The 27,724-nt window shown below is 46.6% G+C and overlaps 1 protein-coding gene across 6 annotated transcripts; it reads right to left on the minus strand.

Moving 5' to 3' along the window:
- Window positions 1-999: 999 nt before the first annotated feature.
- On the minus strand, window positions 1,000-27,141 carry Sirt5 (sirtuin 5). 6 transcript variants are annotated; one of them, XM_045137054.1, is made up of 9 exons: window positions 27,039-27,141; window positions 17,794-17,945; window positions 14,724-14,857; window positions 12,523-12,748; window positions 9,760-9,847; window positions 8,616-8,669; window positions 6,408-6,531; window positions 3,201-3,316; window positions 1,000-1,453 (listed from the first exon to the last, which is right to left on the minus strand). In XM_045137054.1, exons 2-9 carry the CDS (start codon window positions 17,906-17,908, stop codon window positions 1,378-1,380), a joined length of 933 nt encoding a protein of 310 aa, XP_044992989.1. In that variant the 5' UTR covers window positions 17,909-17,945; window positions 27,039-27,141; the 3' UTR covers window positions 1,000-1,377. The 6 variants fall into 6 exon arrangements, with proteins under 6 accessions (XP_044992989.1, XP_044992988.1, XP_044992990.1 ...); XM_045137053.1 differs by having other exon boundaries at window positions 26,942-27,046; XM_045137055.1 differs by lacking the exon at window positions 27,039-27,141 and adding an exon at window positions 26,756-26,847.
- Window positions 27,142-27,724: the final 583 nt, after the last annotated feature.

The following is a 27,724-nucleotide window of genomic DNA, read 5'->3' on the forward strand; positions in this document are numbered from 1 at the left end:
TTCATTGCCTGGGAAAGCTTAGCCTACCCCAAAGGGACTGTGTGCTTTTTCACTTTTTAATTTTGTTGTTTATTTTTATTCATTTATTTGAGAGCAACAGAGAGACAGAGGAAAGGAGGGAGGGAGAGAGAGAGAGAATGGGCACACCAGGGCCTCCAGCCACTGCAAACAAACTCCAGATGCATGTGTCACCTTGTGCATCTGGCCTATGTAGGTCCTGGGGAATCGAGCCTCGAACCAGGGTCCTTCAGCTTCACAGGCAAGCGCTTAACCGCTAAGCCACCTCTCTGGCCCCTCTTTTTCACTTTTTATACTGAGTAATGATCAACAATGACGTCGTCCCTCCACCTGGCTGCCAAGACAGCCAGAGGTACACTTTAGTAGCTCCGTTTCTCCGCAGGTGGTGGCTGCGTTTTTCTTCTCACACATATTTTCTACCCGGGTGTTACTTGTCTTGTAAGGTATCCACATATGGCAGACAAAGGCTGGGGAGGTGGCTCAGTGGATAAAGCACTTGCTGCACAACCCCAGTGCCCCACGTTTAAAAAGGCGGGCGCTGGAGCGGCTTCTGTGATCCGAGTGTGCTAGGCTCCCCGGAGTTTCCAAACAAGGTGATGAACACTCACCCTGCCTCAACTGAGGTAGAGGATGAGAACTGTTCCAAAAGCTGTCTTCTGACCACAACACATGATGGCGCATACACTCCCACACTCGGATACACACACACAAGTCAGTCAATAGTGAAGATGAGGCAGCCAAGCAAGGTAAGTACTGAAAAGAAGAAGCCCCAAATAAGGCAACTCCTGTTCTTCTCAGGCTGGCCTTGAACTCATAGCAATCCTCCTCCCTCTACCTCCTGAGTGCCGGGATTAAAGGTGTGTGCCACTATGACTGGCCAATAAGACATCTCTTCGGGTAACATTCTTATACAATAAATTGCCTACTGTAGGGGATGACTTCATTTTCCACCCAAACATATACAAAGATCAGAGACCAGTATTTAAATGTCAAGGTTTTAATCTCTTATTTCCATCTTTTCCCAAAGAGCAAAAATACAATCAGGATAATTACCTTCTTTTTGCACAATCTAATTATAAAATTTATTCCCCCTCAGTAACTGACCAAACACATCAAACATGAAAAGCTTATGTTTCCGTTCAACCCAAACAACAAGCAGTTCTTTGTAAGTGTCCAGCTGCTTCCAGATAAAGTCCATTTGCCACTGCTTAAGCCCAGTGACCTAACGGGCTGGAGCCCCACTTGGGAATCAGAGGCTATTTTTAATTTCCCAAGATTCAGCTCACCATCCACAAGGCCATTTCTTCTGTTTGTGTCCTGGTCTGTGACATACTGTACTTTATTCCTCCCTCAAGACACTCAAGAAGCACTTTCCGCCTCATGGGGAGCCAGCGCTTCAGGCAGAGTTGTCCCACAGGGTCCCTGGAAATGAAACCTGAACACCAAGACCAACACAGCACTGTTAGGAGGCATTAGCAAGAGGGACGGACATACAGCTGCAGCCAGACACACACATTTCTTAGTTACATTCAAATCTCACAAACATGGTATCTTGAATTCACTGGGTACTTCTTTAATCTATCTTCCAGTCTTCCTTAAATGAACCTTTGTATCCAGAGACCCACAGGGGCTGCACGACAGAGAGCTGCGCGAGCCCGGGCAGGTGATGACGGACGGACTTCCCCCTCAAGTGTGATCCACTATACTTAACCTCCATGGACTTTTCAAACCTTTGATGAATGGCATTACGAACACAATCTATATGATTTTCTTTTTTTAAACAAAAATTTATGTATTTGATGCTAGGCATGGTGGCGCACGCCTTTAATCCCAGCACTCAGGAGGTAGAGGGAGGAGGATTGCTGTGAGTTCAAAGCCACCCTGAGACTACATAGTGAATTCCAGGTCAGCCTGGGCTAGAGTGAGACCCTACCTCAGAAAACCAAATAAAAAAATTTATGTATTTGAGAGAATTAATAAGGAAGAGAGAATGGTCCTACTGGGGACTGTTGCTGTTGCAAACACACACCAGAGTCATGCACCCCTTTGTGCATCTGGCTTTATGTGGGTACTGGGAAACTGAACCCCAGGCCATCAGCTTTGCAAGCAAGTGACTTTAACCACCAAGCCATCTCCCCAGACGCATCAATATGGGTTTCTAGCTGGAATTCTTAGACTTCCAACCTCACGAGCAGGTAGCTGTCTATGAGACCCTCTTCCCCTCTGCAAACGAGCTGCTGATCTGAGCTCGCCTCCTGGAACCCCTCTCGCAGCCATGTCCCTGCAGCTACGCTGACAGGACGGTCTTCGCCTTGCCAAGTGCACGCCACTGCTGGGCTTTGCTCCAGGTGGACCAGGCTCTGGGAGATTCCTCCAGACAACCTTTTCAGCTAAGTCCTGAGGCTGACCCTGCAGACCCTGCCAACTCCTCTGAGTCAGCCTTGTGATCTTGCAAGCAGAATTTGCCCGCCATGTTCACTGTCTCACCAGCAGCATGTAATGGCCGCAGGGTCTGTTATATTCTAATCTCAGGACCACAAGTGTCTGCAATATAGCAAACTTTAATTCAATTCCATGGAGAATCAGCACAGGGACGGTGGGGCACTGGGGGGTCGGGGTGCTCAGAAGGCTCCACACAGAGCTTGGGGAGCACAACCCCATTCGTTTCAGCACTGTACAAACCCTGACATGCCAAGGACCCCTAGGGTTGAGTCACAGTCTACACATTATGGCATAAATGAGAAAAATGCCTATGGCCGTTCTGTAATAGCAATCACCCCAGACACCCAGATGGGGAAAATGACAAAACCCTAACTGGGACTCATTAGCATCCTGAGAATATTCATACATTTCCATGGGAGGTAAACTCTACAGCTGTTTCTCTAAACCAGAGCTGGGGTGGAACTAAACAACTTCAAGGATGCCTAAGGGACCTTGTGGTGGTTTGATTCAGGTGTCCCCCATAAACTTAAGAGTTCTAAATGCCAGGTTCCCAGCAGTCACACAACAGCGTAAAGGTCCATTTGGGGAGCACAGCCATCTTAAAACATTAAGCTACCTCATGCTTCTCCTGTCTTCTCCTCTTACCCTCTCCAGAAATTAGAACAGCAAAGTGTCCTAAGATACCATGGTCAAGCCTGCCCATCCCCTCCCATCTCCCCCCACATGGGTTGTCCTTGTACCTGAATCTGGTGGTGGCTGGGGTAGTTTCCATATTAAATTCGGCCACTGGCACTCCTCTGGACGCTACCTGAGGGGCAAACATGGCAGCTGGGTAGACCACAGAGGATGTTCCCACCTACAGGGCAAGCACATGGACATAGGCGATGACCACACCAGAGGCAGATGAACCCTTATATAAAAGCAGGCAGGGCTGTGACTGCAGGTGTGAGGGAAGCTAAGCTGGGTGAGGTAAATACAGGGAGTCCAAAGGAGAGGTGGGAAGTTAGGAGGTGCCTGTTTGACCAGCCACCAGAACTGGGGGAAAATGCAGGACATAGGGAGAACTTTGTGAGGTGACACAGTGACATGACTGAGGAAGAGTTGTTTTTATTCCTCCTCTCTGAAGTTATACAAATGATCCCCCCCCAAAAAAAAAAACCCGGGTGTGGTGGCGCATGCCTTTAATCCCAGCACTCGGGAGGCAGAGGTAGGAGGACTGCCATGAGTTCGAGGCCACCCTGAGACTCCATAGTGAATTCCAGGTCAGCCTGGGCTACAGTGAGACCCTACCTCGAAAAACACACACACACAAAAAAAATGATCCATGTTCTTTTGCTAAGTTAAGAAATTAAAAAAATGAACATTTGATATACACCCTTCCAAGTTTTGTTATTTATTTTTTATTTATTTTATTTTATTTTATTTTGGTTTTTCGAGGTAGGGTCTCACTCTGGTCCAGGCTGACCTGGAATTAATCTCAGGGTGGCCTTGAACTCATGGCAATCCTCCTACCTCTGCCTCCCAAGTGCTGGGATTAAAGGCATGCGCCACCACACCCGGCAAATATTTTTTTTTTTTGAGAGCGACAGACACAGAGAGAAAGACAGAGGGAGAGAGAATGGGCGCGCCAGGCTTCCAGCCTCTGCAAACGAAATCCAGACGTGTGCGCCCCCTTGTGCATCTGGCTAACGTGGGACCTGGGGAACCGAGCCTCAAACCGGGGTCCTTAGGCTTCACAGGCAAGCGCTTAACCGCTAAGTCATCTCTCCAGCCCTGAAAGTTTTGTTTTTTAAAAAATATGTACTTATACACATACTTTTCAGGAATGGAAAGGCCAGAACACATTTTATAAACCAGCTTTTCTCACTTTACAATCCATGATGGGCATTGGGGTACTCACAGAAAAATACCAAGTTAATGAAATGTACCTACAACAAAGTACCTCTCTCCTTTATTAAATAAAATTCAAAATGTGTTTATGCTTTTTCCAATTAATGCATTTTTAAAGGAATGCATTCTTAGGAAATCATTTGAAGAGTTGTATCTAAGGATATCAATGCAACATTTTAAAAATATCAAAACTTAGGGCTGGAGGGATGGCTTGGTGGTTAAGGCATTTGCCTGCAAAGCCAAAGGACCCAGGTTCGATTCCCCAGGACCCATGTTAGCCAGATGCACAAGGGGGCACATGCGTCTGGAGCTCATTTGCAGTGGCTGGAGGCCCTGGTGCACCAATTCTCTCTCTCTCTCCCTCTTTCTCTGTCAAATAAACAAAAAAAAAAATTTAAAAATATCAAAATTTAAAGTAGCCCAAGCTATGGTGTACATGCCTATAATCCCAGCACCTGGGAGATGGAGGCAAGAGGTTAGGAGTCCAAGGCCATTCCTGTTTACATAGTGAGTTTGGGGTCATCCTGGGTTACTCCGCCTTGTCTCATAAAGCAAATAACATGAAACAGCCTAAATGCCCACCAATACAGGATTAGCTAAATTTATCATTTATATCCATATAATAGAACTACATGCAGTCAATTAAAAGATAATGTAGCCTGGTGTAGTACCTTTAATTCCAGCACTCAGGAGACTGAGATAAGAGGATCACTGAACAGTTCAGGGTTATCCTGAGACTACATGATGAATTCCAGATCAGTCTGAGTTAGAGTAAGACCCTACATCAAAAACAAAAAAAGAGCCACTGCGGTGGCGCACGCCTTTAATCCCAGCACTCAGGAGGCAGAGGTAGGAGGGCCACAGTGAGTGAGGCCACCCTGAGACTACATAGTAAATTCCAGCTAGAGTGAAACACTACCTCGAAATACCAAAAAAAAAAAAAAAGAAAAGAAAAAGAAAAAAGATAGTGTAGTCAGGCGTGGTGGCGCACACCTTTAATCCCAGCCATTGGGAGGCAGAGGTAGGAGTATCGCCATGAGTTCAAGGCCACCCTGAGACCACACAGTGAATTCCAGGTCAGCCTGGACTAGAGTGAGACCCTACCTTGAGAAACCAAAATGACAACAACAACAACAACAATAATAATAATAATAATGTAGACTTGGAGATGTTGACAGTAATACGCTAACTGAAATGCTCTAAGAAGAGTGTCAAAACAGAATGTATCATTGCGAACTCATTTTCATTCAATTTGTGGCTGGGCATAGTGGTGCATGCCTTTCATCCCAGCACTTGGGAGGCACAGGTAGAAGGAAGGCTGTGAGTTCGAGGCCACCCTGAGACTACAGAGTGAATTCCAGGTCAGCCTGAGCTAGAGTGAGACCCTACCTCAAACAACAACAAACAACAACAACAACAAAAACATTCAATTTGTGTACATCAATGTAACAAAGATTCTAGATCAGAAGTGGGCAACTTTTCTCTGAAAAGATTTACAGTACTCTTTAGGCTTTGCAGGTCATCTGTAACAAGGTCTCAGCCCTGCCATCTAGTGTGAAGGCGGCTTCAGAGAGTGTGCAACAGCCATGGCTGTGTTCCAAGAAAACTTTCTTCACACAAACAGGGTGTAGGCCGCAGGCTAGAGTATGTCCAGAAGAACACACCAAAAGGCCAACAGTGATTATTCCTGGATGGCAGAAGTAGGGTGATCTCTAACTTCCTTTCTGTATCTTATCCGTGATATCTAACAATGAGCATGCCTTATGTTTAAAATCTGGGTCAATAACACTCCTTTCATTATGTTAGGGTGGAAGGAAGGAATTTATAAGATGCTCAAAATGTGGTGTTGCATAGTTTCCTACCTTAAGATCATTTACTTGTTGTTTCTTAGTTTTTCTTAGGACACTATGAGATTTCTTTACACATGTCTTTCAGGAAGGAAGGAAGAAGGGAGGGGGAGGGGGAGAGAGGGAAGAAAGAAGGGGAGGCAACCTCAACAAACCCACCCGGCCTACAGTGTTTTCCAGAGCCTAAAGTCTAGGGAAGGTGTGACCTACCACCAGACACAAGTCACAGAGGGTGAGCTCTCTGTCCACCTCGTCCAGGACAGCAGGATCCAAGTTTTCTCCAAACCACACCACGTGAGGTCGCAGCAAGCCTCCACAGCCTGCCTCTTCACACCTGGAAGAATCCTTCCTAAGTCATGTCTGGTTGCTGAGTCAGAACTGCCCGGGATCCCAGGGCGGCTGGGGATGCCCAGCCCAGGCTACAGATGTGCCACCTGGGCTAGAGTGAGACCCCACCTTGAAAAACCAAAAAAAAAAAAAAACCTCTTTTATGTGGGCTGGCAAGATTTCTCAGTAAAGTCACTTGCCTGCAAAGCCTGCCAACACGGGGTTCAATTCCCCAATACCCATGTAAAGCCAGATGCTCAAAGTGGTGCATGTGTCTGCACTTTGTTTGCAATAGCAAGAGGCCCAGACATGCCCATTCATTTTCACTCTCCTCTCTTAAATAACTAAATACATAAGAAAAATAAATCTCTCTTTTTTCATTCCCTCTTACTTCTAGATATATTTTGAAATCACCTTTTCCTAATACCATTTTCAACTTATTAATGTCCTACCCAGGAAACATTTAGAAATTGCTACTCTTTCAGACCAAAACCTTTGAATTCAGTAATGAAAACTCTTATGAGAAAAATAAAAAGGACCTGTAGTTCAAAAGAACCAAAGATTTACTGTCAGAGTGTAGCTTCTTTCAAAAGCACTAATAAACTTCAGCATATCAAACGCTATGAGAAGTCTCATGTAACTCATGAATGCTCCCCATTACCTGCGCCTGTGACTCCCTGGCCTCACTTCTGTGCCTGCCAACACTGCATGGGCCATGCTACTACACTGCTCTACGAAGCACACTTTGGAAGCACTGTTCAACTATCTGGTTTTGAAAAACTAACATTAAAAAATCTTTCTAGTCTTTTTAAAAAAATATTTTATTTTTATTTATTTGACAGAGAAAGAAGGAGAGAGAGAGAGGGTGGGGAGAGAGTGGGCACACCAGGGCCTCCAGGCACTGCAAACAAGCTCCAGATATGTGTGCCCCTTGTGCATCTGGCTAACGTGGGTCCTGGGGAATCAAACCTGGGTCCTTTGCCTTTGCAAGCAAATGCCTTAAACCCTAAGCCATCTCTCCAGCCCCTAGTCTTTTTGTTTTTAATAAAAATCTTGTTTACTTCTATAAGTTCACCTTGGAAGACCTTTACTGCTGCCTCATCCTTGGATTAAAAAGGAGAAAAGCAGTTAACATTTATTGAATAGTTACAGGATTCCAGCATCTGTGTTTCCTACACACAGATAACCACTGGTCACATCACAGCTTTAGAAGCTTCCTGGACCTCTCAGGACTGGCCAGAATATAAAGCAAAAGGGAAGCAAAAGGGAAGCCACATTCATAGCTACTCGGGAGGCTGAGGCAGGAGGATTGCTTGAGTATAGGGGTTTAAGGGCAGTCTGGGCAAAAAAGTTAGACATAGGAAGGGAGAAAAAGAGGGAGGGAGGGAAGCAGAAGTAGAGGGAGGAAGGGGGAAGGGAGGAGAGAAAGAGGAAGGAAGGAAGCAAGGAAGGGAGGGAGGGAGGGAGGGAGGGAAAGAGGGAAGCAGAGAAGGAGGAAGAAAGGAAGGAGGGAGGGAGCAAAAGGGAAAGAGAGAAAAAGAATGCCTAAAACTAAAAAGAGAGAAGACAAGACTGGGGCTAAGGAGATAGCTCAGTGGGTAACATGTTTTCCTTGAATCTGTGTTTGATCCTCAGAACCCACATAAAGTAGGGAGGGAGGCAGTGCAGAGCAGGTGGAGACAGGAGGGTCCCTGGAGCTGGCTGGCCAGTCAGTCTCACCCACCTGGAGAGCTCCAAGCCAGTGAGACCCTGTTGCAAATAAAGGTGGATGGCATTCCTGAGGACAATGTACAAGGTTGTCCTCTGGCCTCCACACAAGTACACATGCACCTGCACACACGTCTGCCCTCAAACATACAAGCATGTATATACACAGGTGCAAATAATATATAGAAAGATGCTTATTTCCTTGTCCTCTTGCCTTTGAGTCATAGATCAGTGCTGGTCTCTGAATTTATGTACTTAAGAGACATGTTACCAAGTAAATGTCTAGGTTTTATTTCTATTTTTCTTTTTTGCCCTTCCTTCTCTCCCTTCTTTCCTGTTTTTTTGCAAGCTGTAACACCAAATACAAATGAGAATTTCACCCACCGTGGAAGCTTGTCAACAGGGATTCCGGCATCTTGAGTTTCAGGCTCAGGAGCACTGATGTAAATATTGTGACGGAAGAATGACATCATCGGTAAATACAGAAATAACATGGCACACAGGTTTTCATATCTGCTCAGTAGTATATGGTAGAAAACCTCTCTAATGCATGTAAGCTTAGAAGGGTTCTAGAAGGATGGACCCCCAAGTCATAACCAGTAATGGTGTTACTTCAAGAGGGAATGTGTGTGTTGGTGGGGAGGTGACCTGGGCATGCTAAGGAAGAAGTAGAAGGGTTAGAAGCCCAAGTCATAATCAATAATGGTTTTTTGTTTTTTTGTTTTTTTTATTTTTTAATTTTAAGCAACAGACACAGAGAGAAAGACAGAGAGAGGGAGAGAGAGAATGGGTGCGCCAGGGCTTCCAGCCTCTGCAAACGAACTCCAGACGCGTGCACCCCCTTGTGCATCTGGCTAACGTGGGACCTGGGGAACCGAGCCTCGAACCGGGGTCCTTAGGCTTCACAGGCAAGTGCTTAACCGCTACGCCATCTCTCCAGCCCTCAATAATGGTTTTACTTTGAGAGGGAATGTGGGGTGGGGGGCTGGAGCGACTGGGCATGCTCAGAAGAAGGGCATGATTTTCCTTGCACTCTTCACCATCACTTGACTCTTCCATAATGACGTCATGGTGATATATTACTTGTGTAACTTACACTGCTCTGAAATGGCCCAGCAGAGCTTTCGTCAATAGTTCTAGCTGGCTCTATAATTTTCCCCCGAATTATAACACTAATTCACATTCACTGTAAAATTGTTGGAAGATTCATAATACGAACAAGAAATAAAATTGCCACAATCTTTCCATTCCTGACACTCACTGCTAACATTTTGTTGTAGTTTCTTCTGCTCTTTTAACTAGATTACAGTCCAGAAACATGGAATATAGACATGAGCCTAAAATAATATCACTTAGCATCTTATAGTTTTTATTTCCATTGTAAATTGTGACTCAAATATTTCTTTCATCAGATGTCTGTACTGAGTCTAGTTTTATTTTTAATAACTATCCACAGGAATCTTTGATAAATGCTAAATTTCCTCACATTATATTTGATCTAAGAATAAAATGGATATAATATAATTACCCTTTTCCTGCTAGTGCTGGGCAAATTGGACTCTTATAATTTTCAGCAACAATGCCACAAGAGGTACATCGGGTTTTAAACAAGGTTCCTAGAAAACACATGAGGCAAGTCCGGAACACAGTTCATCAAGAGCAATTGTCTCCATGTCTGAAAGGGTATAAAATAATTCAGTTTTCATATACTCATTTTGGCAACTGGTCTACCCTGGGAATCACGGGAGATGTAAAAGCATGCACTGCAGTTTAACCAACCAACGATAAGCTGGAGGGGAAGTAACTACTTCCATGACCAACATGCCTTCCAGTGACCTTGGAGTGATGTCCAGGTAGACCTGAAGTGCCCAAGAGGGAAGATGAAGCTGGACCTAAAGCTAATTTCCCAAATAAGTACATAGTTATCGACAGTCAGTAGCTGGAAGTATATTACATCTTAACTTTGATTTAAGAAAGCTTCCATCGTTCACAAAAGCAACTCACCAAATAAGTGATTAACTGGTAGTTAAGAAATGTTAATACTAACAATCATGGGCTAAGCACGTGATTCAGCTAGTAGAGTGTTTGCCTAGCATGCACAAAGCTCTGGGTTGAATCAACACTGCTTAACCCATGCATGGTGGTGCATGCCTCGAATCCCAGTGATTGGAAGGTGGAGGAAAGGGAACAAGAAGTTCAAGGTCATCCAAGGTTACATAGTGAGTTTGAAGCCAGCATAGACTACAGAATCCTGTCTCCAAAACAACAACAATCCCAAACAAAACAAAAGAATTAGAGGGAATAAGAAAAAAAAACAAACAAACAAACAAGCGGGACATAGTGGTGCATGCCTTTAATCCCAGCACTTGGGAGGCAGAGGTAGGAGGATCTCTGTAAGTTCAAGGCCACCCTGAGACTACATAGTGAATTCCAGGTCAGCCTGAGCTAGAGTGAGACCTTACTTCAAAAAACAAAACACAAAAAAAACAAAAAACTAACATTTACAGATCCAAACAATCATGGCAGCTGTGGTTTATGAAGGACCTGCCATGTGCCCAGGGCATGCTGAGCTCTATGGCCACCACCGTGCACAGAGACTGTTGCCCTCTGACTACTATTCCTTCTCTTTGACCCCATGCTGAGCTGATAAAGCTATCAATCACATCCCCAATACAAGCCTGGTCTCATCCAGACGAGTACAACACAGCACATCCCTCCAGCAAAAGCATGGGGGCTGAGGGCAGTGAGGCACTCATAGGCGTAAGCTCTAAGGAGCTAGCTGTGATGGATCACCTCAGAGGTCAACAAGTCAAAATTTAGAATAACCTAAGAGACACATCTGTGAGTATATGTCAGTGAGAGTGTTTTCAGAAAGGTTCATCTAGGAAGGAAGGCCCACCCTAAATGTAGGGGACACCATCTAATAGTCTGGGGACCCAGACTGATTAAAAAGGAGAAAGTGAATAGTGCACCAGCATTTGCCTCTTCTGCTTCCTGACCTCAGATGCAGTGCAACCAGGTGCCTCCCAGTCCCGCTGCCATCCCTTCCCACCACAATGGACTGTACCCTCTGCACCTGAACCTTTCCTGACAGTCTCTCTCTCTCCTGTAAGTAACCCCTCACCCACCTCCATAAAGATCACTATCACTCACACTCCCGTAAGTAACCCCTCGCCCACCTCCGTAAGGGTCGCTCACGCTCCCGTAAGTAACCCCTTGCCCACCTCCGTAAGGGTCGCTCACGCTCCCGTAAGTAACTCCTCACCCATCTCCGTAAGGATCGCTCACGCTCCTATAAAGTAACTTCTCATCCATCTCTGTAAAACTCACTCACACTCCTATAAAGCAACTCCTCGCCCATCTCTGTAAGGATCATTCACACCCCTGTAAGTAACTCCTCACCCATCTCTGTAAGGATCACACTCTTTTCAGTAACCCTACAAAAAAAGGGGAGCCCAACAGAGCTCAGCAAAAACAATTATGTGGAGGCTGGGTGCTTCTACAGCTGGTGCTCCTGGGACCACACTCCGGGGTTTGCAGTTGTATAGACTCTGGTGAAAATGGCCTTGGACAGAAAGCCTTGTCTCTCATACTCCCGTGTATTAGGGTTAGGGTGAGAGAAGAGACATCAGGAGTAAGAGGACCACAGAGAAGGGAAGCCAGAGGGATGGAGCCAAAAGAAACCGCAAACATGGTGGTCTTGCACAGAGCCCAACAGCTCGCTCAGGCTCCAGGGTGGAGCAGAAGCATGGCCTTGGTGACAGTATACATTGGGGCCAAAGGAAAAGCAGGGGAACATCTCAGGATGCTGAAGTCACATTTGGCCATTCCCAGTCATGCGAAAGCCATCGTGGCCCCAGGATACACACCTTGTTGCCCTTCGCCCCACTAGCCAGTTTCCACAGCTCAACCTCCTTCCCTAGACCTCCCAGGGCGGGGCACACAGCTGCACGGACAGCACGTGCTCACTGCGCTGCGACGCGGAACACTGGACACTGCACACAGCAGCCTTTCAGGAAAGGGCAGGCTCTGGTTTGGTGTGTTTAGGTGGGACCAGAGATTCCACCTTTAGCCAGCACTCTGGGCAAGCCACTGCTGCTGGACCTAGGTCTACACCCTAACTAGCAGGGTACTGACAAAGACAAGTGAGTATCCAGTGTGCAGGGTGCTTGCAGTCACCGACAGCGATTCAAGAGCCATCGGGCAGCAACTTGCCCCCGAGGGAAGGGCAGCAGCATCCTGGTGTGTACACATGCCTGGGGTGGACACAGAAAGGACATGTTTCCCTCACCGTGAATCTCCAGCAGGTTCTTGGTGCCAGCCTTGCGGTGCAGCTCGTCGATGTTCTGGGTGATGACCACAACCCGCCGGCCCTGCTCATGCAGCCGCGCCTCGCACTCCGCGATGGCCAAGTGCCCAGGGTTGGGCTCCTTGCTCCGCATGACCTCCCTCCGGTAGTGGTAGAACTCCCACACCCGCGATGGGTTCCGGGCAAAGGCCTGAGGAGTGGCCAGGTCCTGGAGGGGGAGAAGCAGGGGTCAGAGGGACATGGGGGCTCAGAGTGGCAGCTGTGGTGCCAGGCTGGAGCACACTCAGTTTTTCCAATGAGGAGACAGGGCCATGAAGCCTGACCTGGTTACCCTGCAGGTAAGTTATAAACAGGAAGCAAAGCTGCATATGTATTTGGGGTTGGAATTTGCTTTTTCACAGAGCCCCTAAAATATAGCAACTCAATTTACTTTGAGGTATCTTCAGAAACAAAATGAAATGTAAAATTCTCTCAGATAAATTCGTCATAGTTGAGCACATCAGTTTTTTGAACTAGAACTACATACATACTGCATATAAACTTACCTACACATGACTACAAACACAGCACGTAAGAGCGTATCTAGTACACATTCACACACTACATGTATTTACACACCAACTGCACATGTAGGCACACACAGACACAAAATCAGACACATACGTACAGCTGTACAATACATACAGACACACATACCTACACACAGATATATGCATGTATACAACACATGCATACAGCTAAATGGACTCACACATATGCCACACATATGTGCATGCATGCATCTAACTATACACATACAAACTATATATACAAACATAGCTATATATATGTATACATAAACTGCACATATATACATATGTGTACAATTACACATACACTATGTGAACTTGCATACAAACACATTAATACATTCATACACACTAGTACCCAAACAGTACTTGTACTTATAGACCACATATATACATACATACACACACATACTACAATATATCCATACGCATATATGCAACTACACACACACACTCACAAGGTACACATATGCATGCATTGCACACATACATACAGATACACTAAACACATTCATACATATATGTATATATACACATACACACACACCAAACAGTGTATGCTATAGCAACAGAATACATAAACTTTTTTTTTTCCCAGCTGGAAGGTTTTGAGTTTTATAGCAAACCATATTGTACAGACTTGGGGCCCAAGGGCCCAGCCCGGCTGGACCCACTTGTCCCTCTTCCAGGCACATAAACTATCATAAAGTATGGTTTCTCTTCTAGAGGAAACAGATCTTCCCTGTGCTGGGGGCAGGAAAGCAGCTGACAAGAAGCACTGACCAAAAGCGTCACCGAAATGTTTGCACACCAAACCTTAATCCTGTAGCAATCAAAGATGGTTTTAATATGAATACTTCACAGAACTTGTAAACGGCATTATAGTTAATACTACTTACAGGAAAGTAAAGCACTGTGAGAAGCAAGGTTTCCTGATTCTATTTTAGTGCAATTCACTACAGAACCTGAGCCGCTCTCTGAGAAGGTTCCATCTGTTCATCTCTAGAATGTCAGGAAATGAGCTGCTTGGCTCAAATTTGCGAGCCTGAGCTGCGGGTGCAGCACAGAGGGGCGGTGCTTGCCCAGCACGCCGCCTCTCAGTCCAACACTGCCAAAAAATGCCGCCTTTTAAATGTCAATTTAATTTTCATATACGTGTGTACATTTGGACATTTGCACATCTGGAGGCCCGAGGACAGGCTCAGGACCATTCCTCTGCCTTCCTTGAGGTGGGGTTTCTCTGGCTTGGATCTCGGCAAGACAGGCTAGCCCGCAAGCGCCGGGGTCCTCCTGCCTCTGCTCCCCAGGGCCAGGATGACAGGCACGTGCCCCCGCCCCAGCTTTGCCGCGTGGGCTCTGCAGATCAAGCTCAGGTCCTCCTGCTTACAGGCAAGTCCTTTACTAACTGAGTGAGCTCCCAGCTCCCCGCCCCCCAGAACTGCCACATTCATCATCATAAACACTGGGTGTTGATACCCAAGTCAAAAGAACAGAAAGGTCATTCCCAACGTCAAGTTGTTTCCCCCTGGGTTTCAGGCATCAGTGCAGGTTCGGAGTCAGACTGTTCCAGTTTCATTCAGAAGAGGCTTTTAGGATTGTGGAGACGCTACGAACCTGAGCTTGCCATTTTCTCCAGTAACCTCCAGCTCCTCGGAAAGTTGGCACCCCGCTCTCGGCGCTGACACCAGCCCCAGAGATGATAGCTATGTGCTTTGCGTTGGCAAAACACTTCCGAAAGTCGGCCATGTCTACACAGAAAGTAAAGTCTGTGTCAATCCAATGAACCATTTGGACATTTTTGTCCCATAGCAACTGTCTATCATTTGAACATTTCCCTAAAATGATACTTCAAGATACTCTAATGTAAATCATTCCTTGGGGCTGAAGAGATGGCTCAACAGTTAAAGGTGCTAGCTTGCAAATCCTGATGGCCTGGGTTCAGTTCCCCAGTACCCATATGAATCCAGACACACAGAGTGGTACATGTGTCTGAAGTCTGTGGTGGTGGTGGGAGGCCCTAATGTGCCCATTTTCTCTCCCAATTAAATAAATAAACAGATAAATTATTCCTTGGACTAGAGAGATGGTTCAGTAGATAATGCACTTGCTGCCCAAGCCGGAGTACCTGAGTTCAGATCCGCAGACCCCAAGGAAAAGCAAGAAGCCATGGCGGGCTTCTATACTCCCAGCACACTCAAGGAGATGAGAGGCAGAGACAGAATTTCCCAGAAGCTCACGAACCAGCTAGCATGGCAAATGCAGCCTCAAAGTGGTGGAAAGTGAAGACTGACTTCCAAAGTTGTCCTCTGATCTCCACACATGTGCCTTGGCATGAACACACACGTACATACATCATATACATGCATATACACTGTGAGTCATGAGTTCAATAGCCATGCCTGGATGACAGCATTCCATGGCATACTCCTCCCCAGTTACTTCCCAGAGGAACAATATACAATATACAAGTACGACCCTGCTTTGAAAGAAAAGGAAAGGAAAGGAAAGAAAAGAAAGAGAAAGAGAAGAGGGCAGAGCGAGCATTTCTCTAGGAACTATTTGTATGACTCTTGGATCCAATCCTATAAATGTCCCCAAACACTTTAAAGTTTACCCCTAAAACTATCCCAACCCTAAATATCTTTTCTTTTTCCTTTTGGTTTTTCAAGGTAGGGTCTCACTCTAGTCCAGGCCAGCCTGGAATTCACTGTGTAGTCTCACGGTAGCCTTGAATTTACACTGATTCTCCTACCACTGCCTCCCAAGTGCTGGGACTAAAGGTGTATGCTGCCACACCTGCCTCCAAAAATCTTTTTTCCTTCCTTCCTTCCTTCCTTCTTTCCTTCCTTCCTTCCTTCCTTCCTTCCTTCCTTCCTTCCTTCCTTCCTTCCTTCCTTCCTTCCTTCCCTTTTCTTTTCTTTTCTTTTCTTTTCTTTTCTTTTCTTTTCTTTTCTTTTCTTTTCTTTTCTTTTCTTTTCTTTTCTTTTCTTCCTTTTCATTTTTAATGAAAGAGACAGACAGAGAATTGACATGCCAGGGCCTCCAGCCACTGTAATCTAACATCAGATACATGTGTCACCTTGTGTGTCTGGCTTATGCGGGATCTGGGGAGTCCAACATGGGTCCTTAACCTTTGCAGGTAAGCACCTTAAGCACTAAGCCATTTCACCAGCCCTAAAAGTCTTTTCTATCCCAAAGGACTGTAACCTCCTGAAGACTATATTCCTCCATCAGAGCAAAAAAGGTACACATAGAGCAACTTCTACAAAGAAAGCACCAACCTAGGTTTGGTTCTTGTAAAACAGGATGCAAAATATAGTATTGTTGGGCTGGACAGATGGCTCAGCAGTTAAGGCACTTTCCTGCAAAGCCTAATGACCTGGGTTCAATACCCCAGTACCTGTGTAAAGCCAGATGCACAACATGGTGTATGCATCTAGAGTTCATTTGCTGTGGCTGGAGGCCCTGGTGTACCTGTTCTGTGTCTTTCTCCTTTCTATCTCTCTCTGCTTGCAAATAAATAAATATAAATATTTTTAAAGAATGCAAATAAAAGCTAATTATATAAAAATTAGTAATGTTAATGTGGTGGAAAGCCTTTCTTTTAATTTGGAAATAACTTTCCATTTATTTATTTATTTATTATTTGCAAGTAGAGAGAGAGAGAGAGAGACAGAAGAGAGACAGAGAGAGGATGGGTATGCCAGGGCTTCCAGCCACTGTGAACGAATTCTAGACGCATGTACCACCTTGTGCATCTGGCTTATGTGGAACCTAGGGAATTGAACCGAGGTCCTTTGGCTTTACAGGCCTTAACCACTAAGCTATCTCTCCAGCCCTGTAAAGCCTTTTTAAATGTGCACGCGCACACACACACACTTTTCTGAGGTGGAGGCACAGCTCAGAGTTTAAGGGCATGTGTAACATGTGCAAAGCTATGGGTTTTATCCCCAGCAATGCAAACAGAACAGCAAGTCATGCATGAAACACTTTAATGCAAGGATTCTGGGGAAAAAAAAAGAAAATGTCCTAAGTGCACTTAAGGATTAGCAGAGAAGTTCTACTTAGAAAGAATATGCCTATAGCAGAAAGGGTGGGTACTAGGAATGGTGGCACATGCCAGCATCTGGGCAGCCAGCCTCAGTTACATATGGAATTCAAGGCTATCCTGGGCTACATGAGACCCAGTTTCAAAACCAACCAAACAAATAACAGAGGGCTGGGTAGGTGGTACAGTCAGTAAAGTGCCTGACATGGAAACATGAGGCCTGAGTTCAAATCCCCAGTACCTGTGTAAATTCTGGGCATGGTGGCACAGTCAGTAAAGTGCCTGGCATGGAAACATGAGGCCTGAGTTCAAATCCCCAGTACCTGTGTAAATTCTGGGCACGGTGGCACACGTCTGGTAAAGCAAAGACAGGGAATCCCTAGGCTCACTGGGGCTCACGGCCTGACTTAGCTAGCTAAATCTGTGAGCTCCAGACTCAGGAGCAGACTGTCTCAGAGAATGAGGAAGACCCCCAACATTGATCCCTGGCTGCCATGCATGCATACAAGGGGACCTGTACACACATGCACACACAAAAAGCCTAGAGGGGTTTCCTTCGGCAAGTGCAGGGAAGTGGGAAAGCTCAGGAATTTCACATTCCACGTGCGGTGAGCGGGCACACCAAGAACAACTTACTTGAACTTGGACGAGCCATTGCTAGGCAAACCTTGCTTTGTGGAGAGGATGCAGGCCTCAGTCCACACCACAGCTGTGAGATGAACCTGCCCGGGACAGCCTGGAGAGCTCGCATCAGGAGTCCTTTGGAGTACTAAATCTCCAGGTCAGCTCTAGAAAGGTCACAAAACAAAGAGAAACAATCAGAAAACATTTAAACATAGTGAGTGTATATGGACACACTTGTATCTTGGTCTTGTTAGACACATACACACTCACACACACACATATATATGTTCCTTCCCTTGTGATACCTCAATGTAAGTTGAATTTTTTTTTAATTTAATTTACTTGCAAGCAGAGACACAGAGAGAGAGAGAATGGGCACACCAAGGCCTCGAGCTGCTGCAAATGTAACACTTTGAACATCTGGCTTTATGTAGGTACTGGGGAACTGAAGCAGGGTGTTAGGCTTTGCAAACAAATGCCTTACCCAATAAATAATCTCTCCAACCCTAATTTTTTTTTTTCAAGGTAAGGTCTTACTCCAGCCCAGGCTGGCCTGGAATTTACTATGTAGTCTCAGGGTGGCCTCAAACTCACAGTGATCCTCTACCTCTGCCTCCCAAGTGCTAGGATTAAAGGTGTGTGCCACCATGACTGGCCCTGAAATATTTTTTTAAATATTCTTTTTTATATATTTCATTTATTTATTTGAGAAAGAGTGTGAAAGAGGCAGAGAGAAAATGGGCACTGAAAACAAACTCTAGATGCATGTACCACCTTGTGCATCTGCCTTACATGGGTACTGGGGAGTTGAACCTGGGTCCTTAGGCTTTGCAGACAAGAGCCTTAACCACTAAGCCATATCTCCATCCCTTAAAATATTCTTTATTTATTTATTTTCAAGCAGAGGGAGACAAAGAGGAGAACTAGAGAGAATGGGTATGCCAGGACCTCTAGCTGCTGCAAACTGCAGATACATGTCCCATATTGTGCATCTGGCTTTATGTGGGTACTGAGGAACTGAACACAGGTTGTTAGGCTTTGCAAACATGAGCCTTTAGCCACTAGGCTCTCTTTCCAGACCTTAGCTGAATTCTTTAGTACCATTACCACGGCATTCATCCTCTACACTGGCTGTTTAAAATCTGAGTTCTACACTGCTCTTACTCAGATGCACCATGATTCTCAAAGTCGGTGCCAGGCCAGCACCATCACCTGAGATTATCAGAAGTAAAAAGTACCTAGCTCCATGCCAGACCAGAGACAGACACTCCAAGCCAAACCCACAGCTGCAGCCAGCTCATCTCAATATGCCCAAGCATGGGAATCACTGCCTTAAAGGCATGAGGTGTGTGACATGCAAGAACTCCTATAAGCTGCTGCTCTTGACAACGCACAGAACATTTCTGAAAGCATCTGCAGGTTTTGATGAAAGAAGTTTCAATGACAAGGTGACTCCTGAAAACTGAATGACACAAGGGAAGATGCATGATGCAATGACAAATGGGATACAAGCAACATTGTGCCAAAGAAACTTGTAAATCTTGGGGCTGGAGAGATGCTCAGTGGTTAAGACACTTGCCTGCAAAGCCTAATGACACATGTTGAATTCCTCAGTACCCACAGAAAGCCAATTGCACTAGGTGGCATATGTGTCTGGAGTTTGTTTGCAGCAGCTGGAGGCCCTGGCACATTCATTCTCTCTTCCTCTGCATGCAAATAAATATAAATTAAAAATATTTTTAAAATAAAAAAAGAAACTCATAAATCTTGAAGCATATTTAGTAAGTGTTTGTGCTTGGGGAATTTTGTAACAGGAAAAGAAATATTGAGAAACAACATGAGGGGCTGAGAGATGGCTCAGTGGTTAGTTTATGCAAAGCCTGCAGCCCAAGTTTGATTCCCCAACACCCACATAAAGCCAGATGCCAAAAGCGGCATAGCATCTAGTGTTTGTGAGCAGCGAGACATCCTGGAGACCCCATACACACACAAGTGCAAATAAATGAAATGAAATAAAACATGAGAGCTGAGCATGGCTGTCCATGCCTGTAATCCTGGCACTAAGGACAGAGGTAGAAGGATTGCCAGTGGTCTGAGGCCAGCCTGGTCGACAGATGAGCTCCTTCCAAGGCTACAAAGCAGGGCTCGGTCTCAGAAAGGCTGGGAAGAGAGGGAACAGGAGGGGGAAAATGAGAACACATTTGGATTAATCCAAAATGACTTACCTACAGGTATTAGAAAATTGGTATTAATAGCAAGAGTTTAGAAAAAAGCCTAAATGTCTATCTACAGGGACAAGTTCCATTAACAAGGGCACATCCACAGCATGCAATATGGCTGCTATTTAAAAGTGCATGAGCCAGGCGTGGTAGAACATTTGGGAGGCAGAGGTAGGAGGATTGCCGTGAGTTCAAGACTAGCCTGAGACCTAGTGAATTCCAGATCAGCCTGGGCTAGAGCAAGACCCTACCTCAAAAAAAAAAAAAAAATGTGTGGGGCTGGAGAAATGGCTTAGCGGTTAAGGCATTTGCCTGTGAAACCAAAGGACCAGGTTCAATTCCCTAGGACCCATGTAAGCCAGATGGACAAGGGACACATGCATCTAAAGTTCATCTGCAGTGGCTAGAGGGCCTAGCGTACCTATTCTCTCTCTGTCTCTCTGCTTGCAAATAAATAAAACTTAAATATATATATATATGTATATGATTTTATTTCTATGACATTATAGAATAAGCAAAATACATGTTTGTGGTCATGGGGAACAGGGAATAAAATACAAATGGACACAAGGTCTCGAGGGTAATGGGAGTGTCCTATGTTATGACTGTAGTGGTAGTTACATGGTGAAATCTATCATAACATATAGAACTCCATAAACAAAAAGTTAATTTTACTGTATGTAAAGTGTATTTAAAAATAATGAGAGCTAGCCGGGCGTGGTGGTGCACGCCTTTAGCACTCGAGGGGCAGAGGTAGGAGGATTGCCGTGAATTCAAGGCCACCCTGAGACTCCATAGTGAATTCCAGGTCAGCCTGGGCTAGAGCGAGACCCTACCTCAAAAAGCCAAAAATAAAAAATAAAAAAATAATGAGGGCTAGAGAGATGTCTTAGTGGTTAAGGCACTTGCCTGCAAAGCCTAAAGATTCAGGTTCAGTTCTCCAGTACCCATGTAAGCCAGATGCATAAAGTGACACATGCATCTGGAGTTCAGTTGCAGTAGCTAGAGGCCCTGGTGCACCCATTTTCTCTATCTATCTGCCTCTTTCTCTCTCTCAAATAAATAGAAATTAAAAAATAAGAAAAAAGAAAAGAAAAAGAAAAAATACAAAAAACAAAAAGGTTAACCTTCATTGTCGACTTGACTGGATTTAGAAGCACCATGGAAACACATCTCTGGGTGTAACTATGAAGATGGTTCCAGAAAGGTTTAACTAAGGAGAGAATTCCCACCCAGAAGTGGGTGTCATCATTCCATAGGCTGGGGTCCTGGAGAGAATAAAAAGGAGAAAGTGGGCTGGGGAGATGGCTCGATCTGGTCAGGTGCTTCCCAAGCAAGTGTGAGGACCTGAGTTTGGATCCTCAAATCCCATGTAAATGTTGGGTGCAATCCCAGTGCTTCAGAGGTGGAGGCGGGATGCGCAGGGATAGCTGGCCAGCTAGACTAGCCCAAGCAGCAAGCGCTGGGCTCAGGGAATGGCCAACCGTGTGTCAGTGTAGCAGGTGGAGAGCAACTGAGGAGACACAGAGGTCAATCTCTGGCCTCCACATGCCCACGTGGGTGCAAACATGCACACGCAACACATGGACACATGCATCAACACACATGCACACACATACGTGGAAAAAGGGGTGCGGGGGAGAAAGTGAGCCAAACACCAGTGTATTCATTTCTCTGCTTGACTGAGGAGATGATGTGACCAGCTGTCTTGTGCCTGTGTCACCTCGGCTCTCCTGTCATGATGGGCTCCAACCTCAAACTGAGCTCAGATAAGCCCTTTCCCAAGAGGCCTCCCTGAGACGTGTCGATGTGGCAACAAGAAAAGTAACTGAGGCAGCTTTGTTAGTGTATTTCACGACAGTTTCACAAGTCAGGCTGAGAAAGTTCTCCCCCATCTGATAGAGATCTCCAGGACACTGTGGTGACAGGAAAAAGTAAACAGAATTTTAAGGACCATACTTAATAGCATTGTTGTTTAAAATATTATGCACAATAAATTAGTGAAAGAACTGGGTATGTGGGAAAGGGGATACATGAGGCAGCAGTGAAGATGAGGATGCTGAGTACGTGAGCTCACTGTGGAATGCCACACGTTGGAGCGTCGGTGGCACCTTCCAGACAGGATCCTGTAGCACTGCAGCCCAGCAGCAGCAAGGAGAGAAATGAAAGAACTTGCCTGCAAGGTGGGATGAAATGTACTTTATTTTATTTACTTGAAAGGAGAGAGAGAGAACGGCATGCCAGGGCTTTTGCTACTGCAAATGTATGCCCCACTTGTGCATCCGGCTATTTATATGGGTACTGGGTGTTGCAGTCCGGTTCGCATTGCTGGTAGAAGTCACCCAACCAAGAGCTGCTTCTGGGAAAAAGAGATTTATTTTGGCTTACAGGCTCGAGGGGAAGCTCCACGATGGCAGGGAAAAACGATGGCATGAGCAGAGGGTGGACATCACCCCCTGGCCAACAGAAGATGGACCACAACAACAGGAGGGTGTGCCAAACACTGGCATGGGGAAACTGGCTATAAAGCCCTTAAGCCCGCCCCCAACAATACACTCCCTCCAGGAGGCATTAATTCCCAAATCTCCATCAGCTGGGGAGCTAGCATTCAGAACACCTAAGTTTATGGGGGACACCTGAATCAAACCACCACACTGGGGAATCAAACCCTGGTCCATCAGGCTTTGCAAGCAAGTGCCTCTAACTGTTGAGCCACCTCTCCTCCCTTGGAAATCTTTTCTTTGTTTGTTTTTTCCAAGGTAGAGTCTCACTTTAGCCCAACCTGACCTGGAACTCACTCTGTAGTCCCACCCATACTGGCCTCAAGCTCACAGTGATCCTCCTACCTCTGCCTCCCAAGTGTTGGAATTAAAGATGTGCACTACCATGTACAGCTTGTGAAAACTTTTTATTTATTTATTTATTTATTTAAAAGTAGAGAAAGAATGTACAGAGGCAGAGAGAATGGACACGCCAGGGCCTATGACCACTGCAAAAGAACTCCAGAAGCATGTGCCCTTTGGTGCATTTGGCTTTACATGGATACCGGGGAATCAAACCTGGGTTGTTAGGCTTTGCAGGCAAGTGCCTTAATCATTGAACAATATTTCTAGCCCTATGAAATATTTTATAAAATACATATTCTAGGACTGAAACTGTAGTTTGTGGAGGACTGCATGCCTGGAATGCACAAGGTTGTGTTCCGTAAGAACAATAGGTTGAAGAGATGGCTAGGTGGTTAAAGGAACTTGCTTATAAAGCCTGACAGCCCAAGTCTGATTACCCAGTACCCATGTAAAACCAGATAGATACACAAAACAGCACGTGTCTGAAGTTTGTTTGCAACAGCAAGAGGCCATGTTGTACCTATACTCACTCTCTCTCTCTCTCTTTCTAACAAAGAAATGAGTGGAGGGGGTGGAAAGCCCTAAGTGAGGTCAGGGGAAGAGACTGAGTAAAGGAAAGATGGGGGAAGGGCTAACCAAAATCTAAGAGGGTATGAATAAATCATATGGAAACCTACTGTTTTAGACAATGAAACACCCAGAAGCCACAGATTATTACAAGAAAAATTTCAGTGCCAGGGATGGGATACCTTGCAGTGAGTTGTTGGCCAGGGAGGTCCCTGAATCCCCCAGAAGATTACAGGCTATTGCTGAGGCTCTTGGTTTTCCACCAGAAATAGATAGTAACACCCTATTGCTGAAGACTCCACATCCTCGGGCTACAAGGTCAGTGAGAAATCCTGCTGGAACTGAGCTGAAAACCTCTTCCATGTAGACCAGCTGATAGAAAGCTGGAAAAAGCTATGCAGCATGCAGCTCAATGACAGAGAGAGAATTCACCAGTGGAGATGCTCAACCATGGGCACTGCAAGCCTTAAGTTTGGTCAGCTAGGCCAAATGAGCCAGTAGGTACAATAGTGGCATGTCTGTTATGGGGGGAAACAGCCACTCTCTAATTGGCATGGAGGCCCGCTCCATTGGAGGGAATACATCCCTAATACTGAAAAGTTACAAGGGTAATCATGAGCCCTCGGGTTGTAACATCTGGCTAAATGTACATACTGTGCTCACCAAACTGCCCAGTAAGCTCTTCTCTTAATGTACATACCCATATGTTAATGCTACCCTCACTTTTGGTTAGAGAAGCTTCTCTTTTCAGATGGCGGTGACCTTAGGATGACTTAGAAGGCACCATGGTGCTAAGAAGAAGTGACAGAGGAGTGCTCAGCAGTGAAATATCTCTATTACACCTTCCAAGACTCAGGGTCCATTGTAGAAAATGTGGCAGAAAGAATGTAAGAGCCAAAGGAAGGGTAGGACTCCTTAAAACACACTCTTCCAGACCCAAAATGGCCTGGATATCCATGACCTTGCAATGTCTGATACTACGTACACAAGACCATCAAAACAGGAGGAAAAGATCATGACATCAAAATAAAAGAGAGACTGACTGACGGGGTGAGCATATGATGGAGAGTGGAGGTGCAAAGGGGAAAGTGAGGGGAGGGAGGGAATTACCATGGGTTAATATCTATAAATATGGAAGTTGTCAATAAATTTTTTTAATATTACAAAAAAGAAGAAATAAGTAAAATATATGTTTTAATAAAAGGCCTGCAGGTGGACTTGGAAAAGGATTCACAAGACCCATGCTCACGTGAGGCATGCTGAGGAGCTCCTGGGAGAAGAGCTGAGTTCTAGACGGCTGCCATTAGGAAGGAGGCTGCTTTGGCTACACATTATAATTAAGGGATCTATCAAAAAGATGGGGGGCTGAGAATTGTTGAGTTCAAGGCCAGCTTGGAGTACATAAGATCCATGTCAGCCTGAACTAGAGTAAGACCTTGCTTCAAAACCAACAAAGAGGTGGATGGAATGAAGGAAGCTGATGGGCAGCAGCAGCCCTCCGGGTGGGTGGCTTACACCGTCCTGGCTTGTACCCGAGTTCAGGCATGTTGACTGAGGCATCTGGTTTTTTGGATCTAGTGGTCACAGGTGCCCTTGTCTGATGTGGGTGGACTGGAACATGGTTTATGTTCAACAGAACACCAAGGGCTGACAGAGAGTGTCTGGCTCCAAGCAGAAGCAAATCAAGTGCCATCAGCTGACAAGTGAACAAACTGTGCTTTGTCACACAATGACAACTATTGAGTAGCAAAAAGAACAAACTGCTAAGATGCTCAACACAAAGGACTCCACAGTGTTCTGCAACGGCAGCGTCACAGCGGCGCACTTAGCTGCCACCGCCTGGGCCAAGCAATACAGGTAACACTGCGGGCATGAGGCACGCTGACCTCACTGTCCACCACATGACACGTGGGAAGGGCAGTTTTGCTGGAGCGTGATTTTCTCCCAAGAAGCATTACTTAATACCACACAAGCCCAAACTGAGGGGCACTCTAGATCACAACTGGCAGTCCTCTGCAGAATGCCATCGTGGTCAGGAAGGGTGAAGCCCCAGAAACTGTCCCAGGTGGGTGCCACATTCCATTGGGGGATATTAGGCAAACTTTGAATACCTGGTCCTGGGGAGATGGCTCACCCAGTAGTGTTTGCTGTGCATGTGTGAGGAGCTGAGTTCTGACCCCAAGGCTGGGTGTGCTAATGTGGCCTGTAACCCCAGCACACAGAAGCGAGAAGCAGAATAAGGGGTTCAGGGCAGCTTCCGCTACACAGCAAGTTGAAGGCCAGCGAGGCTACATGTTGCAAAATAAATAAAGCAGAATTAAAAGATGAGTGTTACCAAGTATATTTCAAAATGTCTCAGCAGTTAACAGCGCTTGCTTGCAAAGCCTGCCAGCCCAGTCAAACACCCAAGCCACCAATGTAAGCCAGACACAAAAGGTGTCACAAGTGTCTGGGCTTCTTGTACCAGAAAGAAGCCTTGCTTTCCCATAGGGACACACACACACACACACACACACACACACACACACACAGAGTAAACATAGTGCTAGCTAGCTTGATCAAATCTTTCAATAACACAAATGTCAAAAATCAAATCGCGCTGGGCATGAGAGTGCACACCTTCAATCCCAGCACTGAGGTAGGAGGATCACAGTGAGTTCGAGGCCAACCTGAGACTACATAGTGAGTCGCACGTTAGCCTGTGCTAGAGAGAAACCCTACCTTGAAAAAACCAAACACAAAAAAAAATCAAATTGTACCCCAGAAATATACAGTTATCACTTGTCGGTTGAATAGCGTTTGTAAGTGTTCAAATAGAATACGAGGCAAAAATTATACTGCAAAGGCACTGCAAAAACCTTTTCAGGGACTGAAGAGATGGCTTAGTGGTTAAAGACGTTTTGCTTCCAAAGCCTAACATCCCAAGTTTGATTCCCCAGTACCCAGGTAGAGCCAGATGCACAAAGTAGAGTTCCTTTGCCGTGCCAAGAGGCCCTGGCACACGCATTTTGTTTCTTTCTCTGCTTGCAAGTAAACACAAATATGTTTTAAAAACCTTTTTCAGGCCGTCAGTAAATACTTTTTGGACCCTCAAGAGCTACAGAAATGCAACCAGCACACCGTTCCACGTCTCTGCACTGGCCGACTGCCAAGCTCGCTCCCCAGCCAGCTCAGGTCAAGGTCGCCAGTCACCGTACATCACTAAAGCTCAGGCAGGGTGCAGCCTCCAGCCCAGCTGATCACTCTCAGGGAGCTCCCGGCCACCCGGTTGGTTCCCCTGGCCTCAAGCCCGTCACCCTGGATGCCCCCTGCCGCCAGGGCTGCGGACTGCTGCCACCTCACCCTCAGCCCGGGCAACCCAGGCGGCCGCTCCTCCCGCAAGGTCGAGCCGTGGACGCGCCGAGCCTTCTCCCAGCAAGGACCATCCTGCGGGCGCCCGCCCGCACACCCGCCCCGCAGGCCTGCCCGGTCCTGAGCCGGCCCTCCTCCGCCACCGCCTCGCCTCGCCCGCCGCGCCTCGCCGGTCACCTCGTCCCCAAGCGTCCTCTCTCCCGACGGGAGACCGGCTCGGCTCGGAGGGCCCAGCCCAGCTCTGCTCGGTCCGGCTCGGTTCGGCCCGGCTCACCTCGGCTCGGCCCGGCTCAGCTCGGCTCGGCACGGCTCTGTTCGGCTAGGCTCGGCTTGACACAGCGTGGCTCAGCTCTGTTCGGCTCACCTCGGCTCGGCTCTGTTCGGCCCGGCTCAGCTCGGCACGGCTCGGCTCTGTTCGGCACGGCTCTGTTCGGCTCTGCTCGGCTCGGCCCGGCACAGCTCTGTTCGGCTCGGCTCTGTTCGGCCCGGCTCAGCTCGGCACGGCTCGGCTCTGTTCGGCACGGCTCTGTTCGGCTCTGCTCGGCTCGGCCCGGCACAGCTCTGTTCGGCTCGGCTCTGTTCGGCCCGGCTCAGCTCGGCACGGCTCGGCTCGGCCCGGCACAGCTCTGTTCGGCTCGGCTCTGTTCGGCTCTGCTCGGCTCGGCTCTGTTCGGCTCTGCTCGGCTCGGCTCTGTTCGGCTCTGCTCGGCTCGGCCCGGCACAGCTCTGTTCGGCTCGGCTCTGTTCGGCTCTGTTCGGCTCGGCTCTGTTCGGCTCAGCTCGGCTCTGCCCGGCACGGCTCTGTTCGGCTCGGCTCTGTTCGGCTCTGTTCGGCTCGGCTCTGTTCGGCTCAGCTCGGCTCTGCCCGGCACGGCTCTGTTCGGCTCGGCACGGCTTTGTTCAGCCCGGCACAGCGCTGTTCGGCTCGGCACGGCTCTGTTCGGCTCAGCTCGGCTCTGT

The sequence above is a fragment of the Jaculus jaculus genome, chromosome 17 (assembly GCF_020740685.1).
Source record: "Jaculus jaculus isolate mJacJac1 chromosome 17, mJacJac1.mat.Y.cur, whole genome shotgun sequence".
NCBI classification, from domain to species: domain Eukaryota; kingdom Metazoa; phylum Chordata; class Mammalia; order Rodentia; family Dipodidae; genus Jaculus; species Jaculus jaculus.